Source organism: Limanda limanda, chromosome 19 (assembly GCF_963576545.1).
Source record: "Limanda limanda chromosome 19, fLimLim1.1, whole genome shotgun sequence".
Lineage (NCBI taxonomy): Eukaryota > Metazoa > Chordata > Actinopteri > Pleuronectiformes > Pleuronectidae > Limanda > Limanda limanda.
Window position 1 is genome coordinate 7,994,583 of NC_083654.1, and position 23,464 is coordinate 8,018,046.

The 23,464-nt window shown below is 44.1% G+C and overlaps 1 protein-coding gene across 1 annotated transcript in view; it reads left to right on the forward strand.

Annotated features, from left to right (window-relative positions):
* Positions 1 to 23,464, forward strand: part of csmd2 (CUB and Sushi multiple domains 2) — a 260,666-nt gene that overhangs the window by 156,154 nt on the left and 81,048 nt on the right. The window contains exons 17-28 of the mRNA XM_061092731.1: positions 1,135 to 1,273; positions 2,620 to 2,807; positions 3,976 to 4,164; positions 4,716 to 4,832; positions 5,860 to 6,075; positions 7,268 to 7,456; positions 8,843 to 9,012; positions 9,588 to 9,744; positions 9,937 to 10,128; positions 14,190 to 14,316; positions 22,469 to 22,671; positions 23,080 to 23,271. Coding sequence (XP_060948714.1) covers positions 1,135 to 1,273; positions 2,620 to 2,807; positions 3,976 to 4,164; positions 4,716 to 4,832; positions 5,860 to 6,075; positions 7,268 to 7,456; positions 8,843 to 9,012; positions 9,588 to 9,744; positions 9,937 to 10,128; positions 14,190 to 14,316; positions 22,469 to 22,671; positions 23,080 to 23,271 — 2,079 coding nt within the window. The remainder of the gene's footprint in view (positions 1 to 1,134; positions 1,274 to 2,619; positions 2,808 to 3,975; positions 4,165 to 4,715; positions 4,833 to 5,859; positions 6,076 to 7,267; positions 7,457 to 8,842; positions 9,013 to 9,587; positions 9,745 to 9,936; positions 10,129 to 14,189; positions 14,317 to 22,468; positions 22,672 to 23,079; positions 23,272 to 23,464) is intronic.

Here is a 23,464-nt window from a genome sequence, read left to right on the forward strand (position 1 = left end):
GAAAGCCATGAAATCTTGACCAACTTGTAATTCTTACCGTCTGAAACGCCATCAGGAAATGGAGGCGAAGATGACATGTAGAAATCCAAATAAGGTCTGGAAATCGAAGTGACCTTCAGATAAAATTACACGTCTGCAGAAAGACAAAGTGAAACCCTCATGTGAAGGTGTAGCTCACCCAGGAGCGGTGGAGCATCGTTCCACCCGGCACTGTGAAGACATAATGTAATGTCTGTTTGCTACATTGACTTTTTTATACTCATTACATGTAAATAATAAAAAATCACAGAATCTTTACATACAACTGAAGCTAATTTAATAATCAATAACAAGTGAAAACAAGCTGTGATTACCACTTCCTGATTCTGTAGTCAATAAACTATTTCCAGTAAGTAGCAGGCTAATAGGGCTAACAAGGCTTCAGATAAAGCTAAGCTTCAACCAGAGTAGGTTGTCGGAGTGAATGGTCAGGAGTCTGAAGGGGTCTAATCTAGTTCACCACTCATATGCAAAGGAGGAATCATTATTAAAACATGTCACTTCTCCCCCACCCCCCCCCCCGTGTGCCCGAGCAGCTTTGTATTCCTCCGGGACCATCTATCTCACCCCGGTGTTTGTGGCGTAATGCGTTTTATAGATGTCCTTCAATATGCTGAGTTGGCTGATTAAATCATTCCTCTTCAAAGAGAGCGAGGAGCTGGCACCGTCACTAAGCCCCTCCGCTTTGCACGTGCGGTGCCGGTCGAGGATCGGCACGCGCACGGGGCGAAGCGAGACGAGGGGTCGACGTGCTCGAGTGTCTTTTGTGCTAACGATCAGGGATATTCTGTCGTTCCCCACTTGATGGGTGCGACAGCGACACCTCTTCTCTTCCTGGGAAGGGGTTAAACGACAGATTTGAAAGACAAAAGCGTCTGCACATACGTAATGTATGCGCAGGGCGTTCACGCAATAACAGGCCCGGTCTCAGACGGAATGGTTAACCTTGAAGTGCTGTCACCAATTTACATTAAATAGACCCCGGGCAGTTAAAGAAATGGGATGAGCCCCAGCTGATGCATGGGATCATATATGGACATTGTCATACATCAGCTGGTTTTTTTTGTTTTTTTTTGTACCGTCTCTCTCCTTCAGCCCCATGTGGAGGAGAACTGAAGGCTCCCAGTGGGATCATCCTCTCCCCCGGCTGGCCAGAACTCTACAAGGAGGCCCTTAACTGTGAATGGATCATCGAGGCTCCTCCAGGCTACCCCATTAAGATCATCTTCGACAAGTGAGTCACCCAGATAGCATCGCTTCTCCTTTTTTTTTTTCACGCTTGGAAACAAGTTTGAATTTCTCTCGCTTTTTCCTTCTTTTCAACACGTGGGCGTGTACTTATCTCGACTTGCTTTTATCTCTTCCCATCTGTCTTCCATCGCTGCGGGTAAAGCACTTGATCTAATGCACATTAACATACATCTCCTATTAGGGAAAACACTATGTTTTATTTAGTAAGTGCCCATTAGCTTTTCATTTGATACCCGCCACATCTACACACAAGGAAATCCAACCAGGACCTGCAAGTATGTAAATGCCGATGGTCTGTCAGGGGGAAACGAGGAGATGGGAGAGGAGACACTCTGTCCCGATTGAGAGAGGGAGAGAGAGAGAGGGCGACATACAGCCGTTGGATCAAACGCTACATCAGTGTTTCGTTCCAGCTCATCCTTGGGAGCCCATCTCATCCCCATCCCCGCCACGATCGCACGCCATGCAAAATGAATGCAACATAAATGTTTGTTGCTCTTTAATTTTTATGTAACATCAATAAAATATCACAAACCGCTTCATTTAGATGACATGCTTCTGAAACTGAGCAATTTATTCATGGCTTTGAAGATGAAGTGGCTCTCGCAACAAAGGCAGAGACGCACGAACGGACGCACTCGCGCGCACGTGCACACGCCAACGCGGGCGCCAAAGCGTGCCAAATGTCTTCAGGATTCCCCACAGCTCAGACGTGTGCAAATTGGAAATAATTTCATTTGAACCCTCCTGGTTTGATAATGTTGACAAGCTAGAAAGGTTTGTTTAAAAGCTTAAATTTTCCGTCAAGCGTTAAAGTTCCGAAACATGAGGCGGCGGTGACCTTTCAGCTCATGTAGATAAATTAACAAAGACTTAATAATTCTTCAGATCTGACTTGATATTTAACGTTACGGATATTTAGTCCTTGAGTAATGAGGTTTCAGGCTAATTTCACACAAGTTTCATAAATATATTCATCACATTTTTGGGGGATCTATCCAGTTGGTTTCAAAATTGGTGGATTTGTAAATATTTGTGTATTTGTATATGTATTTTGTCATCTGTCATCAACTCCAAATTACACTTAGTGTTGGCAATTTACCCAAAAATTTGATTAACCCACTTTGAGGCCTGTGGGCATAAATGAAAAGCACACCACTTTTCAGTTTGTGCTAATTTCCTCAATCCCACAATATCCGAACCGTGTAAATATTGATGTTTTTCAGAACGTGCCTAAAAACTGTTATCATTTCAGTTGATATTTCGCCTCTGGTGGATTTCCAGAAGCAGCAGCTGGGCTCAATAAAAATCCCCGTTTCCTGTCCTCAGGTTCCGCACGGAGGTCAACTACGACGTGCTGGAGGTGCGTGACGGGCGATTCCCCTCGTCGCCTATGATCGGCAGTTACCAAGGCACCCAGGTTCCCCAGTTCCTCATCAGCACCTCCAACTTCGTGTTTCTCCTCTTCTCCACTGACAAGAGCCACTCGGACATCGGCTTCCGTATTCGCTATGAAAGTAAGTGAAGTCAAACCTTCAGCTACAGAGGAGATACGCGAGGAAAGAAGAGCTCATTCACCCGCGCTCCACAGATATACAAGTTAAATCAGAGACTGAAAAGTAGTGATGCTTGTTCAATGTACAACTAAAATCTTTTCAGTCATGGCTGTAAATATAATCTCTGCAGGCTCTCAATTTCACCATGAAGCCATTCGTATTAGAACACCTATAATTAGACAGGAAATGGGTGGAGATTATTCTCTCAGATATGACACACATCGCCAAGCTCAAAATGATATGTACACACTGACTTATGCACACACACACATCTACACACACACACACACACACACACGCACACACCAATCCTCACTCATCAAGTTCAACCCTTGAGACAAATCCTCCCCTGATTTCCACCTGTGTGGCTCACACTGGTTACAGTTTGCTCTTAAAATCTCTGCAGAGCTCCAGTAATTCACTGTGAGCACTACTTGGTTAGGAGCTCTGCATGGTGGAGTGTTAACTGTTCATTCCTGTTTGTGTAAATGATTTACCGGAGCTGCTGTGGGATTGCAAACTGCCAAAGTACACACGCATTTTACTGAAGTAGAAGTACAAAAAAATAGACAAAAAGGTACTCAAGTAAAAGTAAAAGTACCACATTAACTTCTCTAATTAGCTTAAAGTAACTAAGAACTTGTTTTTAAATAGTATTCAAAATAAAAGTACTTTGAGAGTGTAACCTATTCCCTAATGCAAAAGTCGAATGTATCATTATTACTGAGTCATTATGTGTGTTGCTGCCGCAGAAGGCGGGGTCTAATGTCACCTGTCTGATCTTATTGGATCAGAGGAAGAATTCCCCTATGGTTATTCATTACTTTGGAAAATATAAAAAAAACAATGCAAACAATTAACATAATGCATAGAGTAGAAAGTACAGATATTTCCTGATATATGTAGTGGATTAAAAGTGAAAAGCACCTGAAGACTGAAGTAAATGTACTTAGCTACATCCCACCACTGCTTTTAACATCCATTGACCTTCATTATTCAAAACAGAATAAAAGCTTAATCACAGTGAATGCACGCTGTGTTTTCTTTATATTTGTATTGATCGTGCATTGATTCTATTCCCGCTTTCTAACACCCCCCCCCCCTCTCCCCCCCCTCTCCTCCTCTCCAGCCCTACAGCTGCAGTCGGATCACTGCGTGGATCCCGGCATACCTGTCAACGGACAGCGCCACGGCAACGACTTCTACGTGGGCGCCTTGGTGACATTCAGCTGCGAGTTCGGGTACACGCTCAGCGACACCGAGCCTTTGGAGTGCGAACCCAATTTTCAGTGGAGCCGCCCCCTGCCTAGCTGCGATGGTACGTTCCATAATATTGACCCAGAAATGAGTAGTCGCCTGCCAGATTTCCTCCATGTGCATAAATGGGATTAAAGCTAATTCATTGTGTGTTTTTTTACAGATTCAAGATGAGAAATGGCTTCGGAGCACTTTGCTTCGTGTTGCATCACGTTAAAATCCTTATATACGTCTGCCTTCTTATAAAATCTATATAGGATGATAGCGGTTCTTTCTGCAGCTCCTGTTTTGGGCTTTTAAAAGTTTCTTCCTCATTTCATCATGAATGCTTTATATGTGCTGCAGTGAGCTCACCCTTTGATCGTTCCCTTTTTCCTCATCTGTAAATTCCTTTGTGTTTAAGGGCGATATTGATTTCTGCCCACTCTGTAATGATATTGATAATACCACTCTCTCCGTTTTATGCTGTTTTGAAAAGTCCCTTGTAAAGTGTGTTTTACTACACTGTAAATGCACAGACAAACTTTTTCTGGAATTTTACCTCCTTCTTCTGTGCCCGCTCTGATTCCACCCATCTCTGCTTTCTTTCGTTTCTCTCCTTCCTTTCGCCAGCCTTGTGCGGAGGTTACATCCAGGGCAACGTCGGCACCATCCTGTCGCCTGGCTTTCCAGACTTCTACCCGCACAACCTGAACTGCACGTGGATAATCGAGACCTCCCATGGCAAAGGTTAGCGGCGAAGTTCCGTGTCAACACACGCAGCAGTCAAATTCAATTTCCTTTACAATGTCATCTCCCCTCGCCGAGAGGCCTGTTTATTTTGTCGGACAAGATTGTCTCCCGTTGCTTGGAGGGCTGAGAGCCTGGCCTGCGGCAAAGGCACAACGAGACGACTCTCTGGTCACGTCACCTTTGATAGAGCACTCGCATTGTATTGACACAGCCTCATTTGCACATGCTCAATCGGCGTGGGTGCAATGTGTCTGGTGAGGAAGAAGGGGAATCAATGCAATGTTTTATATGCAACCGCTTAACAGCATAGATTGATTTGCATATATTTGCGTTAAAAGAAATGCTCAAAAATGTTACATTTTCTTTCCCAAAGGACACATTTTAAAGAATACCTTTGCAGCTCATTCAGAATGCAGCAGCTCGACTGGTTTTTAACCAACCTAAATTCTCTCACACTACTCCGCTCCTCCGCTCCCTTCACTGGTTACCAGTGGCCGCCCGCATCCGCTCCAAATCATTAGTACTTGCGTACAATGTTGTGAATGGATCAGGTCCTGTCTACATCCAGGACATGGTCAATTGTTACACCCCAGCGCGTTCACTCCGCTCTGCTTCGGCCAATCGGCTCGTTGCTCCTTCACTGCGAGCTAAACACTCATCAAAATCACGACTGTTTGCTGTCCCGGCTCCTAAATGGTGCAATGAGCTCCCCATCAACATCCGGACATCAGACAGTTTACACATCTTCTGCCGCAAACTAATAACATACCTCTTCTGACTATACCTTGAACAAAAAAAAATACTTGCAATTTCGTAGCACTTAAATGGCACTTACTTGTAGCACTTGGTAGTTTTGCTTTATTTTTGAAGAAATTGTACTTTCTTGATTCTTGTTGTTCTTGGTTTGTACCCTCGGGGTTGAATGCACAAGTCGCTTTGGATAAAAGCGTCAGTTAAATGTAATGTAATGTAATATCAACAGTAGCACACACTGATATCGGCTCCTTCTTCCTCTCTCCTCCAGGTGTCCAGTTCCACTTCCACACGTTTCACCTCGAGAGCCCTCACGACCATTTGCTGGTGACGGAGAACAGCAGCTTCTCTCAGCCCCTGTGGAGGCTGACGGGCTCCACGCTGCCCTCGCCCCTCAGCGCCGGCCTGTTCGGAAACTACACGGCCCAGATCCGCTTTCTTTCCGACTTCTCCGTCTCCTACGAGGGATTCAACATCACCTTCTCCGGTGAGAGGGATGCGGGTTCAGAAGAGACTGAGGATGAGACATGGGGGTTGAGACGGATCAGAACATGAAGAGACTTAGATGCAATTTGAGAGTGGACGTTACAGAGAAGAGATCAGACTCTGTGACCCCTTTAATCACAGGAGTCTGTTTCAATAGGTTATTGACACAAACAGCAGAGCAGGCTTAGGAGAGAGCAACCAAAGAAGAGGAGAAAACGTATCATCAATGTGTGTCTGTATGTCATTACGTGCACTTGAGAGTGAAATATGAAAGCGTTAATATCAAGAGAAGTTAATCAATTTTGCATAAATTAGTTAGGATGAAGCACAGATGGTCGTTTACCTAATGCCTCCCTGATATAAACATCTAAGTAAAACTATATATAATATCGCTAACACTTTAAAATGCCTCCTATCCCCCCAAAATATTTAGCTTTATAAGACCAATAGAAAAAAAACAGTTGCAAAACAGATGAAAGGTTGAATGATGTAAAGATTTCATTACTTCAGACGGCCCCCCCGAGGCACATAACATGTAATAAATGTAATAAATTACATTTGGTCTCCTGATTAAAAAAAACTTGAAATTTTCAACTTACTTAAACATGGTTTACCCTCCAGGTCAAATGTGGAACCATTTTAGGGAGCCTTTTAAAACACGACAGAAGGAGTAATTTGTTAAATTTACATATTTACACACTACAGGAAGTGACATGTAGTCTTGGTAATAAAAGCAGGTACTAAGAAAAATCACCCATCACTATTTCTAGACTGAGGACAAAGGTTGACTATATTTTTTTCTGTCAGGGAGCCCGAGGAGATCGACTGGCGGACTCCTTATCCTTTTTAAAATACCTTAAAAAACATGTTTTTATTAATGTGCATTTATGGATCTTGTGCTCTGAACTGACATTTATCTGTTAAGTCCCCTTATAACACCTATTTCAATTAAATGGCATTATGGTAACCCCCTATTTTATTTGATTATTTCAAGTCTTTCATATATTTCAGTCTTTCTCATATTTGGCTTCTTTTGATTAATGGTTGCTTGACATTTAAACAGTTTGTTATTAATTTCTTCTTTGTTCCATCTTGTAAAACACTTTATAATTTTTTGAAAAGAGCTGCATAAATACAGTTTATTATGATTAATGTGCTAACAATGTGCATTCACACTCTCTTCCTTCTGCCAGAGTACGATTTGGAGCCGTGTGAGGATCCTGGAATCCCACCGTACAGCACCAGGAAGGGCCTGCAGTACGGCGTGGGCGATGCCCTCATCTTCTCCTGTTTCCCAGGTTACCGTCTGGAGGGTCCGGCGAGGGTGGTGTGCTTAGGGGGCAGGAGGCGGGTGTGGAGCTCCCCTCTGCCAAGGTGTGTTGGTAGGTGGTCACATGCTTTATTTTGGCTTTATTTCACTCCCCCCCTGAGGTCTCCATCACAATTACACCACACCGGCCCCTCTCACTAACACCCACTCATTAAGACACGCAGAAAAAAACATTTGGACGATGAAGCATTTCCTTTCCAATCCTCCTCATTACCATCCCTCCGTACGCCCCCTTTTTTTTGTCTGCTCATTGGATAGCTTCCCAGAATCAGCCCTTTTGACTTTGTCCAAATTATACAGAGCAGCACCTCTAATGAGGACGACATTAAGCAGTTGAAAACATGTTAATTATCGACGCTGCTCGTTGCGGGCGCCTTTGGAAAACATCACTGACCAAACTGCAAAGATTTAGGTCAGTGTGTTGATGCCCCGATGGATGTGGTGCGAATATATTCATCTTAATGGTACTGATGGTAGGTGAAGCTCAGAGTATCATGATGATCGACGTGCTTATTAACACACTTGCAGTAGTTGCAAATGGGAAACGGCACTGAGCTACTACTAATTACTTCTTTGGGATATTTTTGCACAGTTTCTTTTTTAGTTTTTAAACTCCGAAAGTAATTTGTAGGCATTAAGCTTTTAACACTGCGTCGGAAACAAGTAATTACTGTTGGATTCATACACATTTTTAAGTCACACCAAATAATTCCTGATATTTTTCACATTTTTTTTCCGTTTCTACGCTCGTGTGAAATACAAAACGGCAAATAAAGTATTAACATTCACTCGAGTGCCTCGTTTTTCTTTCTATAGCACTGTAGCGTTCCGTTTTTTTTCCCTCTCAGATGAATCCAGACCTTTAGAGGATGACAGTCATGACATATTTCTTCCTTCTGCTATATTCAGCCTCACATCAGAAAACTTGATACCTCTCTATACATTCACCCCCCCCCGAGCAGACCTTACCTCATCTTACCCCGCCGCACTCGTGAAGCTCACATTCTGCACACAATAGTGGTCATTTAAATTCCCTCTGATATGTTTTCTATAGAATCCCACCCTCCTCCCTTTTTGTCACTCTCTCCCTGATTCGATTCAGGAAAAAAGGTGATTTTCAAATAGAGCCGACACCACTGTTAATCATATTCAGATTGCGGTGTGATTATGATGATGTGCCACTCAACATTCAGGTGCAGTCGGTGGCCATATCCCCTCTCTCCATCCCCTCTCTCCATCCCCTCCCCCGTCTCCCTCTGCATGACGGCATGAATAAGTTCCCTCTGAGTTTCAAACATATAGCGATTGACATGTCCTCTGCTCTCTCCAACACCACCACCACCACCACCACCACCACCTCCTCCTCTACTTCCCGTCCTCTCTCCTCCTCTCTCTTCTTCTGTCTCTCTCTTGCTACGCTCCCTCTCTTTTTCTCTAGCTGAATGCGGCTCATCCGTGACGGGCATGCAAGGGGTGCTTCTCTCACCCAACTACCCCGGCTACTATGGCAACAATCACGAGTGCATCTACTCCATCCAAACGCAGCCCGGCAAAGGCATCCAGCTCCGGGCACGGGACTTCAGACTGGAGGAGGATGACATGCTCAAAGTGAGTGGGGGGGGGGGAGATATACCCTCTCTCCGTAGCTGCATGTCACTTCAGGGGCTTCGTCCTTGGGAGGCTGAACCGAAATAAGATGGTCTGGGACGATCATGCTTTTCATGATAGGGGTCACCAGCTCGTCTTGCCTTGACTGCTGTTGCCTAGCAACGGAAGTGAATTTGAACATGACGAGAAAGTTTTAATGCCCCTTGATTTTAACAAAATATGCATCACGTTATCTGTTCTGTTGAGTTGAAGCGTGACACTCAAACACTGGACGTCTCGTCATTTGCCGGCACCATTACCTCTTTGAAAAACGGTTTGTGAAATGAATCGCTATGAATCCTGGGATCGGTTGACCCGGGTAGGAACCAGCCATCGGAGCCTGCGTTTCTCTGCGATGTAAGGTTAAGATCGGTCTTCAAATGCACTATGCAAAGGATACGGCCCCCTGAATTGAGAAGCAGCTTGTGCGTGTACAGCCTGCTTAGCGTTTCTATGTGTGCATAACTGATCATCTTAATTCCTCCCACTCTCTCTCTCTCTCTCTCTCTCTCTCTCTCCTCCTCCCTCCCTGACAGGTCTTTGACGGCAGCAGTAGCAACGCTCGTCTGCTGGGGCTGTTTACAGGCAGCGAGATGCTCGACACGACCCTGAACTCCACCTCCAGCTCCATGTGGCTGGAGTTCATCAGCAACGCAGATAACACCAGTAAAGGCTTTGAGCTGCACTTCACTAGTGAGTAATGCTGTCTTCCTTCCAAACACAAGCAACCACCTTACTTTACATTTCATATTTACAGCCAATCTTAAATGTGCTAATACATTTTTGTCGTCTTGTTTCCTCTGCCACATCAATATCCCATTAACGCATTCTTCTTCGATTCCCTTCTAATACTCGTTTGGTTTTCTGTCCCACTCTCTTCTCAAGGTTTTGAGCTGGTGAAGTGTGAGGACCCAGGTGTCCCCCAGTTTGGCTACAAGAAGGAGGACAAAGGTCATTTTGCAGGGAGCTCCGTGTCGTACACCTGTGACCCGGGCTACACTCTGAAAGGCCCCGAGGCGCTCACCTGCCTGAGGGGGGAGAGGAGGGCATGGAACAGCCCCCTCCCCATCTGCTTTGGTGAGTCCGATGCTCTTCTAAAGCTGCTTTCAGACATGTACTGAACTCCGGATAATCTCTTTCCATTCTACGGCGGGAGAAGAAGCTGCGGACATTCTCTTAAAAGAAATCCAGATAATGTCCAAATGAGCCCATGTGAGAACACAGCAAAATATTTTCTGGAGGAGGGGGCAAACTCCAGAGAAAATCAGGAAGGTGTCCGAATATCCTCTGGGGTTCTTGTTTGAAAAATGTGACCCTGCTATTGGCTGAAGGAGGAGCTTATTTGCTGATATTGCTCTAGATGCTGCTGATTGGTCCTTGCATTATAGTTACTTTGTTATCTCAGTGTTGCATTGTCTAATATCCATCGCTACAGATGTACAGATTTAGAGGTAGGCTATTTGAAAGGTAAAGAGGCATTTTATGACCCAAATGCAAAAGGTTTATACGTTTTATTCATATATAAACTCTATATATATATTCATCGTGAAAACATGGGCAGCAATTTAATCTTGCGGCTGGCCAGCTTGTACCCAAAGAGCTGCCATTCTGACGGTAATTTTGACGGTAAACAACTCATCAAGCTCTATAGGAAATTTTGTCTTAAAAAACCCTTTATGTCCAACTAATGAGTCACTGAAGCTGTCACAGAAATGTAGGGAAGCAGAAGTGTGAATTAGTATAAAATGGAAATACTCGAGTAAAGTGCTGCAGAACTTTTATTGTGAAGTACATGACTACATGTATTAATGTCAGGTGCATTATGGGATGTTATGGAATGTAATGTTGATGTTATTCTGCACCATCCCGTGTACCTACATCATTGACATTTTATGCTGTTAAGTGTAATTACCTAAACTGCATGAGAATATGCTGAATTCTGTAGGCAAGGGACAAGGAGTCTCTGACCAGACATACAGACAGCTTTTATTAGAGATCAGGTAAAATGTGACTTGAACCGAAACAACCTACACAAAGAATCACTGGTTGTGTTTCGTGAGGGCAAACTTTTGACTTAGGATAAAAGAAAATAGTCGCTCTTCAACAGTGTACGGCCAACGTAAGACTGTCTATACCAGAAGTGCAACAATATCAGCCCATTGTCCCCTGAGGCAAATTCGTTGCCAGAGATTGTGTTATGTTAAAGTCCATCTACTTGTAAGGTTATGTAAAATAGCGGTGTTGTATAACATTACAATACAGAGTTCGTTAGCGGTTGCTTTACTGTCTGCCACATCACCGCTAATCCAAACCCGTTTTCCTTTGTGAAGGAAAAAAAAAAAATCTGACCTAGTTTCTTCTCCGACAACAATGTGAATACGCCGCTGCAGGTTTAAAGGAGCTGTGAGGATTGTTTTTTTAGCGATGCTATTTTGGGGGTATTCATTTGGTTGCTTTCCCAGCACCTTATTCAGTGCATTATCTCCTCAGAAAGGATTGTTTGCTGCGTAGCTCGTCATCTTCATATTGCATCATGCAGGCAAAGTCCCCCCCTTTTTGTTTTACTATACAGACATTTCTTATATTAACAACACACCCACGCTCATGGGCAGGTGCTTAACCCTGACCTCTCTGAGCTGAGCAGACTTCCACAATTAACTCTAAATCAAACATTTATCCATAAAAGTTAAAGAGACGGTGCATCCATGTGATTTGTAGAGTTCATCCCCCGTTAACCTGCCGAGCTTTATTTCCAGAATGATTAAAACCATGAACACGGTAAATGTGGAGTCATGGTAACAAACCCAGAGCAATTTTTAATATTTTTGGCGTCTTCTGCTTCTCGGTGACATCTTTGACAGAGACTCTCAGAAACCAGTCACAGGCTCGGTAAGGAAAGCGGGCAGAACGGTGCCCTGTAACATCAGCCAAGGTGATTAGAATAATATTGCTCGGCTCCCCTTTCATCCCAGACTGACAGGTAATTTCATGTCTGGGTATAAACAACATTCATGCATTCTGTGTATCTCAAAACACGTTTGTCCTCGCGTGCCCCTTTCTCTGCAGATGATAGGCCGGCAGAGAGAGTGAATTCCAGGACTGCTTGTGTTTCTAATGGTGGGATTATTTTCCAGCAGCAGGGACCAGTGAACACAGATAAAAGGTGGTGTGGCATCCGGGGGAGGGAGGGATGGAGGAGGATGGACTTTGAGTTGAAAACAGCGGAGAGGGTTCCCATCTTGAAAGTCACAGAGGAGGGAAGTTGCAAGGTTGAATCCCTGAGCAGGCCGGAACACTGAGGTGTTTACAGTGTTGTGTTTTATTTACACTTAAAGTCAACCTGCATGTCCAGTGTAAATAACTGCTTTTAAAAGTTTATTCTAAATAACCTCACATTTCCACACATTTATGTCAAACCAACATTTCATATGATTCTCTAGGGTCTAATGGTCGTCAGTTGGATGAACTTGTTTCACTTAAGCAGCTAGAGCTTAGAAACTAAAACTTGGTTTGCTGTTTTAATATGGAACAACTCTAAAATTAACAAATATATATATAGAGAGAAAATACCTAAAGTAATACTTAAGACTGAAGGCCTCTGTACATCATTCAGAGGCCAATTTGAACACACAAATTGTCGTCCTCCTTTTCTTCCTTTTCAGAGAGTTAAAGCAAATATCTTTAAAATAGTGTCTGGAACAAAGCATTTATTCTGTTTACAATAAGTGTGTGTGTACGTGGGTGAGTGTGAGGTTTTAGGAGTTTATGCTTTGACAGCAAAAGTGATCGAAGGCCAACTCCGGTGATTATTGCTGTTTAGACGTATAATGATGGTGGTGAGGAAGAGAGACAAGGAGAAAAGACAGAAGGAAAAACAAAAGAGAGAGCGCAGACATGAGGACGGGCGTTTGTTAAATGAAAGGTGTCAAGATGTTTACGTCCGTGCACTGAAACAACAGCTCGTCCCTGTCGAACACCCTGTCTGTGTTTTATGGTAATCCAGTTAGTTCCTATACGTCCCTCATGCCAGTCTGTCTGTGTGGGTGTGTGTGTGTGTGTGTGTGTTTGAGTGCAGACATCGCTCAACACACGGATGGATTTCACCGCCGTCGTCATCGCCATAATCATCAGTATGATTCCTACACCTGTGTTTCTTCTCCCGTTTTTTGAAGGAGCTATTTTCCTCTCAGGGCCAAGAAAAGCAACACTCTCCCCCCCCCTCCTCCTGTCAGCTGAGATGGCCTCGGAGTGCGAACAAAAACACTTCAAACCCGATGTTGTCGAGGAACCTTTTCTCACATTTCTCTCCATTCACATTTTGGATAAGGGCGCTAGGTGGATAATTGAAGGGGGCCTGACAATTGCTTTTCAGTGTCAGTTCATTTCTGATGGCCATTCATCACCTCAGGCTAAAAGGAACCCTCCCTTCTTTGAACGGTTTTTGCCAAAATATTTTGCCATGTGATTGTACCTTGTAGGGTCCTAAATGAAGCTTGTTAAACCGTGACATGAGACTCCAACAATCCTCTTGACTACTAGTAGTACTACAGTGACACCGGCAAACATGCTCGGTGTCCTCTGGTGATTCATGACAACTCCTCCTCTGTGCTGTTGTGATATATATCGCCTTTCACATTGCCTAGTAGATACTAATATCAGCTGCCATTACAGGCAACCGTGCATATGTCCCGCGCCCGCACGCCGCACGCGCCGGAATGTACGAACCTGACTTGATATATTGGATGTTGTGTTGTTCAGTCAACGAGTCCATCAGTATTCAAAGGCAACGAGATGAGATCATCGTTGAGATGGCCATTTTGCCGTCGCTGAGCCAAGAAAAGATATATATATTAAAGTGTATTGAGTTGGCTGCTCTCCCTCCTTTCCAGATGCAAACAAGAACACATCATGTTTGAGTGTATGGCTGCTATGTCAGTAATTAATAACGATGAGTGGAAAGCGATGTGAAGCACTTTACTGGAAGTGGCACGATGCAGTTCCCGGTATGCCCTCTTGGTATATCCTCGCCCTATCTGCTTATTAATCGGACTTTAAGAAGCATTGATGAGCTTTCATTTTGCTTTCCCTCGCTCTCCTTGTTCGCCTCAGTAAATCTCTCTGTCTGTTCTCTTTTCCAGCGGAGTGCGGGGGCACCATCAAGGATGAGCCTTCCGGTCGTATCCTGTCTCCGGGCTATCCAGCTCCCTATGAGCACAACCTGCACTGTATGTGGAGCATCGAGGCCGCCCCTGGAAGCACTATAAGGTTTGAGAAACACTCCATTGTTTCCTTTTCCATGCTTTCTAGGTTCCTGATTACACTGTTTTTTGTTTTTTTTTACCCAAGCCTTTCTTTCAATCTAGCACCTTTCAATATACTTCCAGTTTAGCCCCCCTGTTTGCAGTGGTATTCATCACTTTCACAGGCTGCTGTGTAATCAATCTTCAGTCAGCTGCGGTTGGCCAGTAGTTGAGTTACTACTGAGTGAGGGGAAATGCCACATTAGAGCCTCCAGCTTTTAGACTCCACCAAAGAAAGTCAAGTGCCCCAAGCAAACTCTGGCTTATAGACGTTATAGCCCTTACTTTCATGAACTTGATGAAATGTAAGCCAGCAAGATCCTGCGATGGTTTTTGGCTCAGGGTGTCGGTTGATAACACTTTAATCTTCTCGAGTTTGTGCTCTAGCACTGTATTTATTTATCGTCATATATATCGAGTTGGACTTCTACAGGTGCTTTAGTTGCTCATGAGAGGCAGAGTTACAGTGGCATCACAGCAAAACAGACAACGGTCCATCGTCCAAACTGCATCCTGGGGAATCTATGGATGCCTCCAAGACTTTGGGGTATTGTAGTTTGTTGAGTGTTATCATGGGCTGTGCCAGGATGTGGATTCCTGGCTTGTTGTGCCACGTCTCACACTACAGAGAAGATGGGCTCATGTCATGTAACAGTCTGCTGTTCCCCGATAATGTGTTTAACAAGTCCAGTTTTTAAACTATTGACTTTTCATGAATTTCAGGGGAAACGATCTGCCCTCCTGCTCTCTTTGCATAACCTTTGCATGCTTGTGTGTATTCCTATTTTGTAATCCATACATCAAATAACCAATAACAGTCCACACATTAATGATGGCCAATATTTGCTTGGTGCGCTCCGTCCTGTGGTTTCCAGGGGACAGAACTGACATGTAAAGTGTACTTGAGGGGATTGTGCTCCGGGCGCAGTGCTCTCACAGAGACTGCAGTTAAATCCTTGAGTACATGTGTAGAGGCAGAAACGTGTGAAAGAGGCAGAGAACACAATAGATGGTTTAAGTGGGAGGGCTGTAATCTCTCCTCCTATAAATTGGATTAACTTTCACATTCATAATTGAACATTATGTATTCACCACATACATGTGGTGTCTATAGACGTCATTCTCCGACACAAGTGTTTGAAATCTGTTGTAAAGAATGTAGCAGACTTTTGGTTGCAGTGCTGGTAATGCTCTGTGATGCTTTAAATGCAGCCATCTTTAGTATTCGGATTTCTCAGGTGCTTTGTAGGTCCAAAACATCACAATTCATATACGATTGCTTTAAGACTGCACTGTATAAAGTTTCTGGTTCACTGCACCTCATAGTCTTGGATCCGTTATACATTCATGTTGGCTCATCTGCATGGATGTACTTGAGTGTGGATGTTGTCTCGCGCGCATCTGACATTCCCAGGTCCCCCAAGAGTGTTAGTTTAGGTTCATTAGTGCCTTCTCTACATTTGGGTCCCAGGCATTCCTCTGCAAGGTACACTCCATATCCATGCCTTTGATCCTACCCACGCAAATTCATTATTGAGGGGAATTTGCAATGCATTAGCTCAGGGATTCCTCGTGTATCAGATGCTGCAGATGAAGGTAGCACACTAATCAAACCACACTGGGTCTGCGCGAGACCAGGAGTCGTGCCGTGCGACGGAAGACCACAAAAAATGGCTATGGACTGGTTTGCTGAGAGTTATTGACAGAAGTATATGGGTGGGAGGGAGAGAGTGGAATGCAGACATAAAGAGATAATAACAAGATAAAAGGAAGAGGGATGATAATGGAGGCAATGATCCATTTCACCAATGGAACATTGAGTAGTTACTCCTACAGAGATCAAATGAGGGATTTAGGGCACATGGTACACTGCACAATGAAGCCATGTTTATTCATCTAAAAATCGGTATTTGTCATTAGGCAAGAAGCTTATTTTAGAGCTGTGGGGCTTTAAAATGTGGTGATAAAGTGGGGTTTATAATGCATGTGCTGTTTAGACTGACTGCTGTTCACAAGGCACCAATAGGACCTAGACAGTGTGTGCCGAGCAAAGAGACAAATCGTTATAAGGTGCATGGTGGAACTTTTCCTCCAGTTCATTACAGTGGAGCTGCATAAATCCTCATTCATTGATTTGCTCCTTTTTTCTTTTTTTTTTAAATCTCCACACATCCAGTCTTCACTTAAACCAGTACACATACCACTCATATTTAAATGTTCAACCAAAAACTCACTGGTGTAATAAGGCCGTTTATTCAAGGAACACCTTTACCCCTGCATGCAATGATACAATCAGCCAATCATGTGGCAGCACAGAAATCAATGAAATCATGCAGATACAGGGTAGGTCAAGAGATTCAGGTCATGTTCACATCTATTATCAGAATGAGAAAAAAGGACTTTGACCATGGCCTGATTCTTGGTGCCAGATTAGCTGGTTAGAGTATTTCTGAAGCTGCTGATTTTCTAGAGAGTTTTACCTAGAATGGTGTGAATTACAGAATCATTCAGTGTGGCAGTTCTACAGATGAAAAAGTGTTGATGAGAGTTCCGAGGAGAATGGCCGGACTGGATGGAGCGGACAGAAAGGCTCTCTCGAAATGCGTAGCCTCGTCTGTTGAGGCACGCAGGGTCACAATTTGGCATCAGTAGCATGAATCAATGGAGGATATGGGATAGTGGTGGAACAGGAGATTGTCAGCATTAATGTTTGCAACTCTGCAGAAATGATGTGAGGCGGTCATGTCAATATAGAAAGTGTCCAACTTTGTCCAGGCCACAAGGAACTGAGGCAGCAAAGGGAGACAGTACATACAGTACTGTTATTGTGTCCTAATACATTTCTTGGTCGGTGGAATTGCCTCTTAGGAGCACAAGTGTTTTCTTTGAAGACATCAACTTTAATGGGAATATCAACTGTAAAACCAAATGGGAGATGAGGAGAGAATTGTTCAAATATATGACAGAATCCCAGCTCTAAAACACTATTTCAAAAAACATTATAGGTGGATTTTTGCCTTTCAGGAGGAACATACACCATGTTCCCATTTCAGTTTAACACCCATTAGTGCATTTGTTATGCTCTATCTCAAAAACACCCTCAGTCTCAAATGCATATGCACATAAATGTATATAAAGAGAATTCAAATGTGTGTGTGTGTGTTTGAATGCATTAGTGTGTGTTTCCTTAAACCTCTGCTGTTTTCTCTGATTCATTTCCCACTTTCACACCTCTCGCTGCCAGAAAGTAATTGGGAACTGTCTTTTATCCGTGTGATAGCACAGCTTACACGATATTACATCATGTGCCTCTCAGCACTTGAACTGACCAAAAAACTACTGTGAGCACAACTTTATTCAGGTGTCAAAGAGATGCAGCCCCCCCGCCGCCGCCCGTCGGTTACACCGTCTGCTGTGCTCTGTGGGTTTTAAGGCCTCGTGGTGTGGGTGTGTCTCGGTCAGCTTTGATGAATGATCCCACTGGGATGGTCCCACTGAGGCCACACCCGCACACATTGATGAGGTCGGCTCTCAGCGTCACTTTGACTTCAAACACGCAATCTCAAACAGACGGGAAGGAGCAGGCGGCTGCAAGCGAACCCCACTCTTCTCCCACATCCCCTCGTATCCCAAACACACACATCCATACGCACCCCAACATACACACTTGTTTCCTCACACACACACACACACACACACACACACACACACACACACACACACACACACACACACACACACACACACACACCTACTGTGAAGGCTCCCCACAGGACTCGTGGCCGCAGCTCCACTGCTCTGTATTCATGCCAGAGAGTCTCGTTGCTCCCAATTTCTCTTTTATTCCTCTCGTATGAATACAGAACAGTTAAGGCAGAGTCAAAAGAGACCTGAGTAATCTCTTCCATCCCTCTCTTCCCCCGCCTCCTCGCAGCCATTCCTCTGACACTTGATTGAACTGTTTTATCTCATTAAAAGAGGGACAAGTGTAAAGGAGAGCCCTCAGCCGCAAACTTCAAAACACGCCTCCCTATGATTCCGCAAAACGTTAACCGAGCACCGAGACCCACATTTCCTTTTTCCTTGGTGAGACGTGCAGCAATTCCACTATTCAAAAAAACCTGTTGTTTAATTCATCCCTTGTGTCCCCCTCCTACTCCCCCCTCGGCCCACCCAAACCCCCAAAGCGTTTGCTTTAAGTGCAGGAGTTAGCTCTGAATCGACTTTGCCCACTGGAAGCGTTCACTCTCCCTCTTTCCCTCTGGAATGAAGTTTGACGACAATCCGTGAGGCTTTTAAACAATTGTGAACTCTAGCACACACACTGCCCTCTCTTCTGCGCAAGATCTGGAGGTAGCCATGGCAGCGGGGTCTCCATCTCCACCGAGAGGATTGGGTGCATCCAACATCTCCTGTATGAGTAATATGTGCTACAATCCACATCTCTGTTTTATTTTTTTTTTTTTATATCCCTCCCGCTCTCACTCTTATCATCTCACCACTGCCGCCCTACCAAGCCTTCGCTCTTGCAAAGTGACAAGGAGAGATACGCCATTAAGATCTGGTATAAAAGGAACCAATTATCCCAGCATGCAGCCCACGTCCATCCCATCCATCCGAGAGCTCGTCACACATCCCCCCCCCATGCTTCAGACCTTCCTCTGCTCTCCATCAACCTCTTATCCTCCTGCCATCATCCTCATCTTCGGGCGGCCGGGCGGCCATGAACGTTGGGCTTGTATTTTGGTTTCCTTCCCTCACCTTCTGCTTCTCCCTGGTGTGCTCCATCCTCTTTCCACCCACCTTTTTCCATCCTCCTAACACTCAAATCTGTGAATAGAACATGATGCCGTGGAAGTCATGAAAGTTGTCGACTCCGACATTGTTCATGCGAATCCCCAGGCCCGTCCTCTATGCTCACTCAAACCCTCAATGCCGTGTGCGTACACACATGTTCAGCACGCCGGCTGCACATATGCAAATTAGTATTCTCTGCAGGATGGTACACACCTGTACATGTATTAGGAGACATGCTGTTTCTGTTTTATTCATGCTGGCAAATCCTGTGAAAGTGTGGGGACCCGGGGGCGTAGGAGGAGGGGGCTGCACACCTTAGGGTTTCAAATCAGCATTTGCATAACACGCATCTAACTGCCTGAGGCGCTAACATGACAGGTTGGGAGGGTTTGAACATCACCTTCGGTTGGTGGAAGTGCAGGAGCTAACCCGGACGTTATGAGGTCACGGCAACAACTATCATCGGAATTTAATTGTGTTGTTTCTGCAGTTCAACAGGACTTATGTTATACCTATAAGAAATCGTATATATATATTGACTTTATTGACTGATAGGACAGCAATTTTCAAAGGTACTGCCCCCTGACCCATTTGAATGATGTGTGATTAGAACGATGACCAGCATACCCGTATTTTGAATTTAAAACACTGAGTGGATTTTTGTATCCACTCTCAATGCTGTCACCGCTTTAAACAAACAAAATTGTTTTCTTCTCTAACTTTTAATTGACCACAAACTTCAGGGTTTGATTTGCTGTGCCTCAGAGAAAACACAGTTGGGAGTCTTTTAATTCAAGTGTGGGGTCCCCCAGCATACTCAGGATATCTAAATAGATAAAGCCTGCTCTGTTTTCTATCTCCTCCAATATTCTCTATTTATTAGTAATATGTTGCTTTCCATTTGCAGTTTTACTGATTTTATTGAGCTTCGAATTATGATAACTCTATACTGCACGGCATCTTCATTGCCTCCATCAATATAAGCAATAGAGCTGAATGCAGGGAGGCGATTACAATGAATAGGATTATGATTTACGCCATCACTTGTATTATGAAGGTTGGAAACATGTGATGCGCTGCTTCACCCAGATAAGGAGGTTAATGTGTGCACTCCATGCACGCATGTCTCTGCTCCCTCAGCCGCTTTGCGGGCGTGGATGCTCATGTTCGAGTGTGTAATGCATCACACCCCTTAACTCCACCTATCAGTGCACATTTGTGTGGATGAGCTGGATCTCCTGTCGGCATCTGTTTGTTTTTCCGTGCACTTCGCTCACGAGCGCAGCGACAGGACTTGTCAAGTAGGTTACGTACAGTATCCACACGCACGGCACATTGTTGAGTGGCCCCTGGCTGCAGCTCGCACATCAGACGGTATGGAAATCAGAGTCTGACACCAATTATGCAGAGATGGTGGGAACGCGCTGCTAAAACCCCACGTATCAGTGGGTTGCTGTTTCTTCTCTGCATCATCCCTGGCTCAAGGCTCTGTGTATGTATGTGTGTGGAGCGATGAGGACACTAACAGCACATAAAGTGCCATGATTTCCTCGGGATGACATTACCATTTAACTCATTGAATGTGAAAAGGTATTTTGAGTAAACGACCACTGGACAGATTTATATAAGCTGAGCTAGAGCTGATGGACACAATACTAGAATGTACAGAGGTTTACAGTCTATTTCAAAGATTGAACTTAAGGTATATTTTATTAAAATAGTTGTATAAGTATATATAACAGCAACTTCAGAACGTCTCTGGTTGTTTGCATCGTATTAAAAATAGTGTCACAAGAGGGAGAGTTTCAGGAAAGTGTTTTGAGTTACTAATTAAATTGATTCCATCGTAGATTTTCATTTAAGCTCATTGCATTTGATATGATTGCTCATACCATGGAAGCCCAAAAGCCATAATATTTGGATACCTTTGTGTTGATATACTTTCTCACCAAATGCACACAAGACAGCAAATCATTGAATCATCAGTTATCTTTGGTCTTGGGAGAAAAAAACACGTGTTTTGATTGATGTGTTATTTCTGTGTGAAGCAGGTGGATACAGCTCAACACACTAAAGTGCTTCCTTTACTTTGAACGCACACTCATCTCGATGCCTTCCACTGTCTCCTTTTATTTTGACAGCATGCAAGACGGGCCTTGATCTGTGTTTCAGAGGGAGGAAAAATATCAAAGATGTAATTTGAATGAGCTTGCATGTTTAGTTTTTTTTTGTATCATGTCTTATATGTATTTGCAAAGAATAAAGAAGCTCAGAAATCGTTCCATGTCAACGTCAACCTCAGTCTAAAATACCAGCGTCTGTACTTTTAGTCCTGCTGAGCCTGTCGAAAGCGAGTACTTACACAAACTCACGTATATGATTTCAAGCAACACATTAGGAGTCCACTGCACTCAGGCTGACACACGCACACATACACTCACACACACACACACACACACACACACACACACACACACATACATGTACACAGCTGCAGTGCTTTTCACATCCAGTGGACTACCAGTGCCTGACAGCTGTCTGGGCAAAAAGTGAAGGGAAGTTACTTTGACAGCATCGTTTTCCTGACGTCTAGACTGAAACTATTAAATGCCGTGGCAGACATGTCTGTTTGACTGACGCTGTGGAGCATCCATTCAAAGCTGGTCTGTGATTCACTTCAAATGCTGTTTGTTTCCCTCCTTTGTACTGGGCCCGGCGCTTCCTCTGTTCTTATTGTCTCCTTTAATCACATTTTTTATTTGCATTGATTCTTCTAAATCCCCAGCAGTTCCGTGTAATGCATTCATTTCCTCCTCTTTGGTTTCGAACAATCGTTTTTGTATATTTTAGAAATCATGAATTGTATTGCTAAATTGCCTGGATATTTGTATTATTATTTATATTTTTACCTTCTGCTTCTGTTTGTTGTTGTCGTTATATCTAATTTTAGTCTTTAAACACAGCGAACACCATCTGAATCCCCAGTCGAACGTTATGTGACAGAACAAATAGAGCCTAGATCTTCCTCTTCAATAACAACTGTTCATGGAAACACTGCAATGTATTGGTTACAATTAGCTGCGATTAAAAAGAACTAAGATTTGTTTGAAAAAGATTAAAAAGCTAATAGGAGGTGTCATTCAGAGCCAACTCTTAATTTCTCTTTGGGGAAATAAACGGCTTTTGTTTGCCAGAGGGTGCTCCCTATAAAAGCTGAATTGTGAGGGGACATGCGTGAGGGTTAAAGTGTAAATTCAGAGGGAGTGTTGTCCCACGGCTGTCATGGCATCTGAAGTGTCTCTTCTGTGTCTTTTCAACAGTCTGCACTTCCTGGTCTTCCACACGGAGGAGGTCCACGACGTGCTCCGGATCTGGGACGGGCCCCAGGACGGAGGGGTCCTGCTGAGGGAGCTCAGCGGTTCGATGGTGCCGCCCGACGCTCACAGCACCTTCAACACCGTCAGCCTGCAGTTCACCACAGACTTCTTCACCAGCAAGCAGGGCTTCGCTCTGCAGTTCTCTGGTGAGGGGGAGGGATGATGGGAGGGATGATGGGAGGGAGGAAGGTAAAGGAAACGTTGTGTAGAGAAGATGACAACATTTCCTGTTTCTTTTTCCCTGGGTCTATCAAAATCAAGGACAAATTATGCATAAATAATTAATTGAACAAGGCAGACTGAGGCAAATCAGAACTTTTGTCTAATAGGTTTTTGGTATTATATTCAAAAGGTTTCAAATTTGATGTTGGATTTATGATGATGAATTATAACCAGTTGCTTTCATTTTAAAGGAAACTTTGTGTAGAGAAGAGTGAGAAGTCAAAACTCGCTGGTTTAATTGTGAACTCTGATAATGATATGTCTTCATCATCTTGTAGCTGAGCATCACTTCCATGTCTTTTCACTGACTGGGCTCCGTCTTCCTTCTTCAGTCTCCACCGCCACCTCCTGCAATGACCCGGGCATGCCCACTAACGGCACCCGCAGCGGGGACAGCAGGGAGCCCGGGGACCACGTGGCGTTCCAGTGTGATCCCGGCTACATCCTGCAGGGGGCCAACAGGATCACATGCACGGAGATTAACGGCCGCTTCTTCTGGCAGCCGGACCCTCCCACCTGCACAGGTACTCGTATCATCATCGTATCGTCAGTCAGAGCTTGTGAAGCCTCTCGACTGTGATCAGAACTGAATGTTGTCACATGTCACACACACACACACACACACACACACACACACACACACACACAGCGAGTTTTCCACTGTTTCGTTTATGCCACAGACTTTTGTTTTGGTCGTGAAATGTTCAAGTGGGGAAG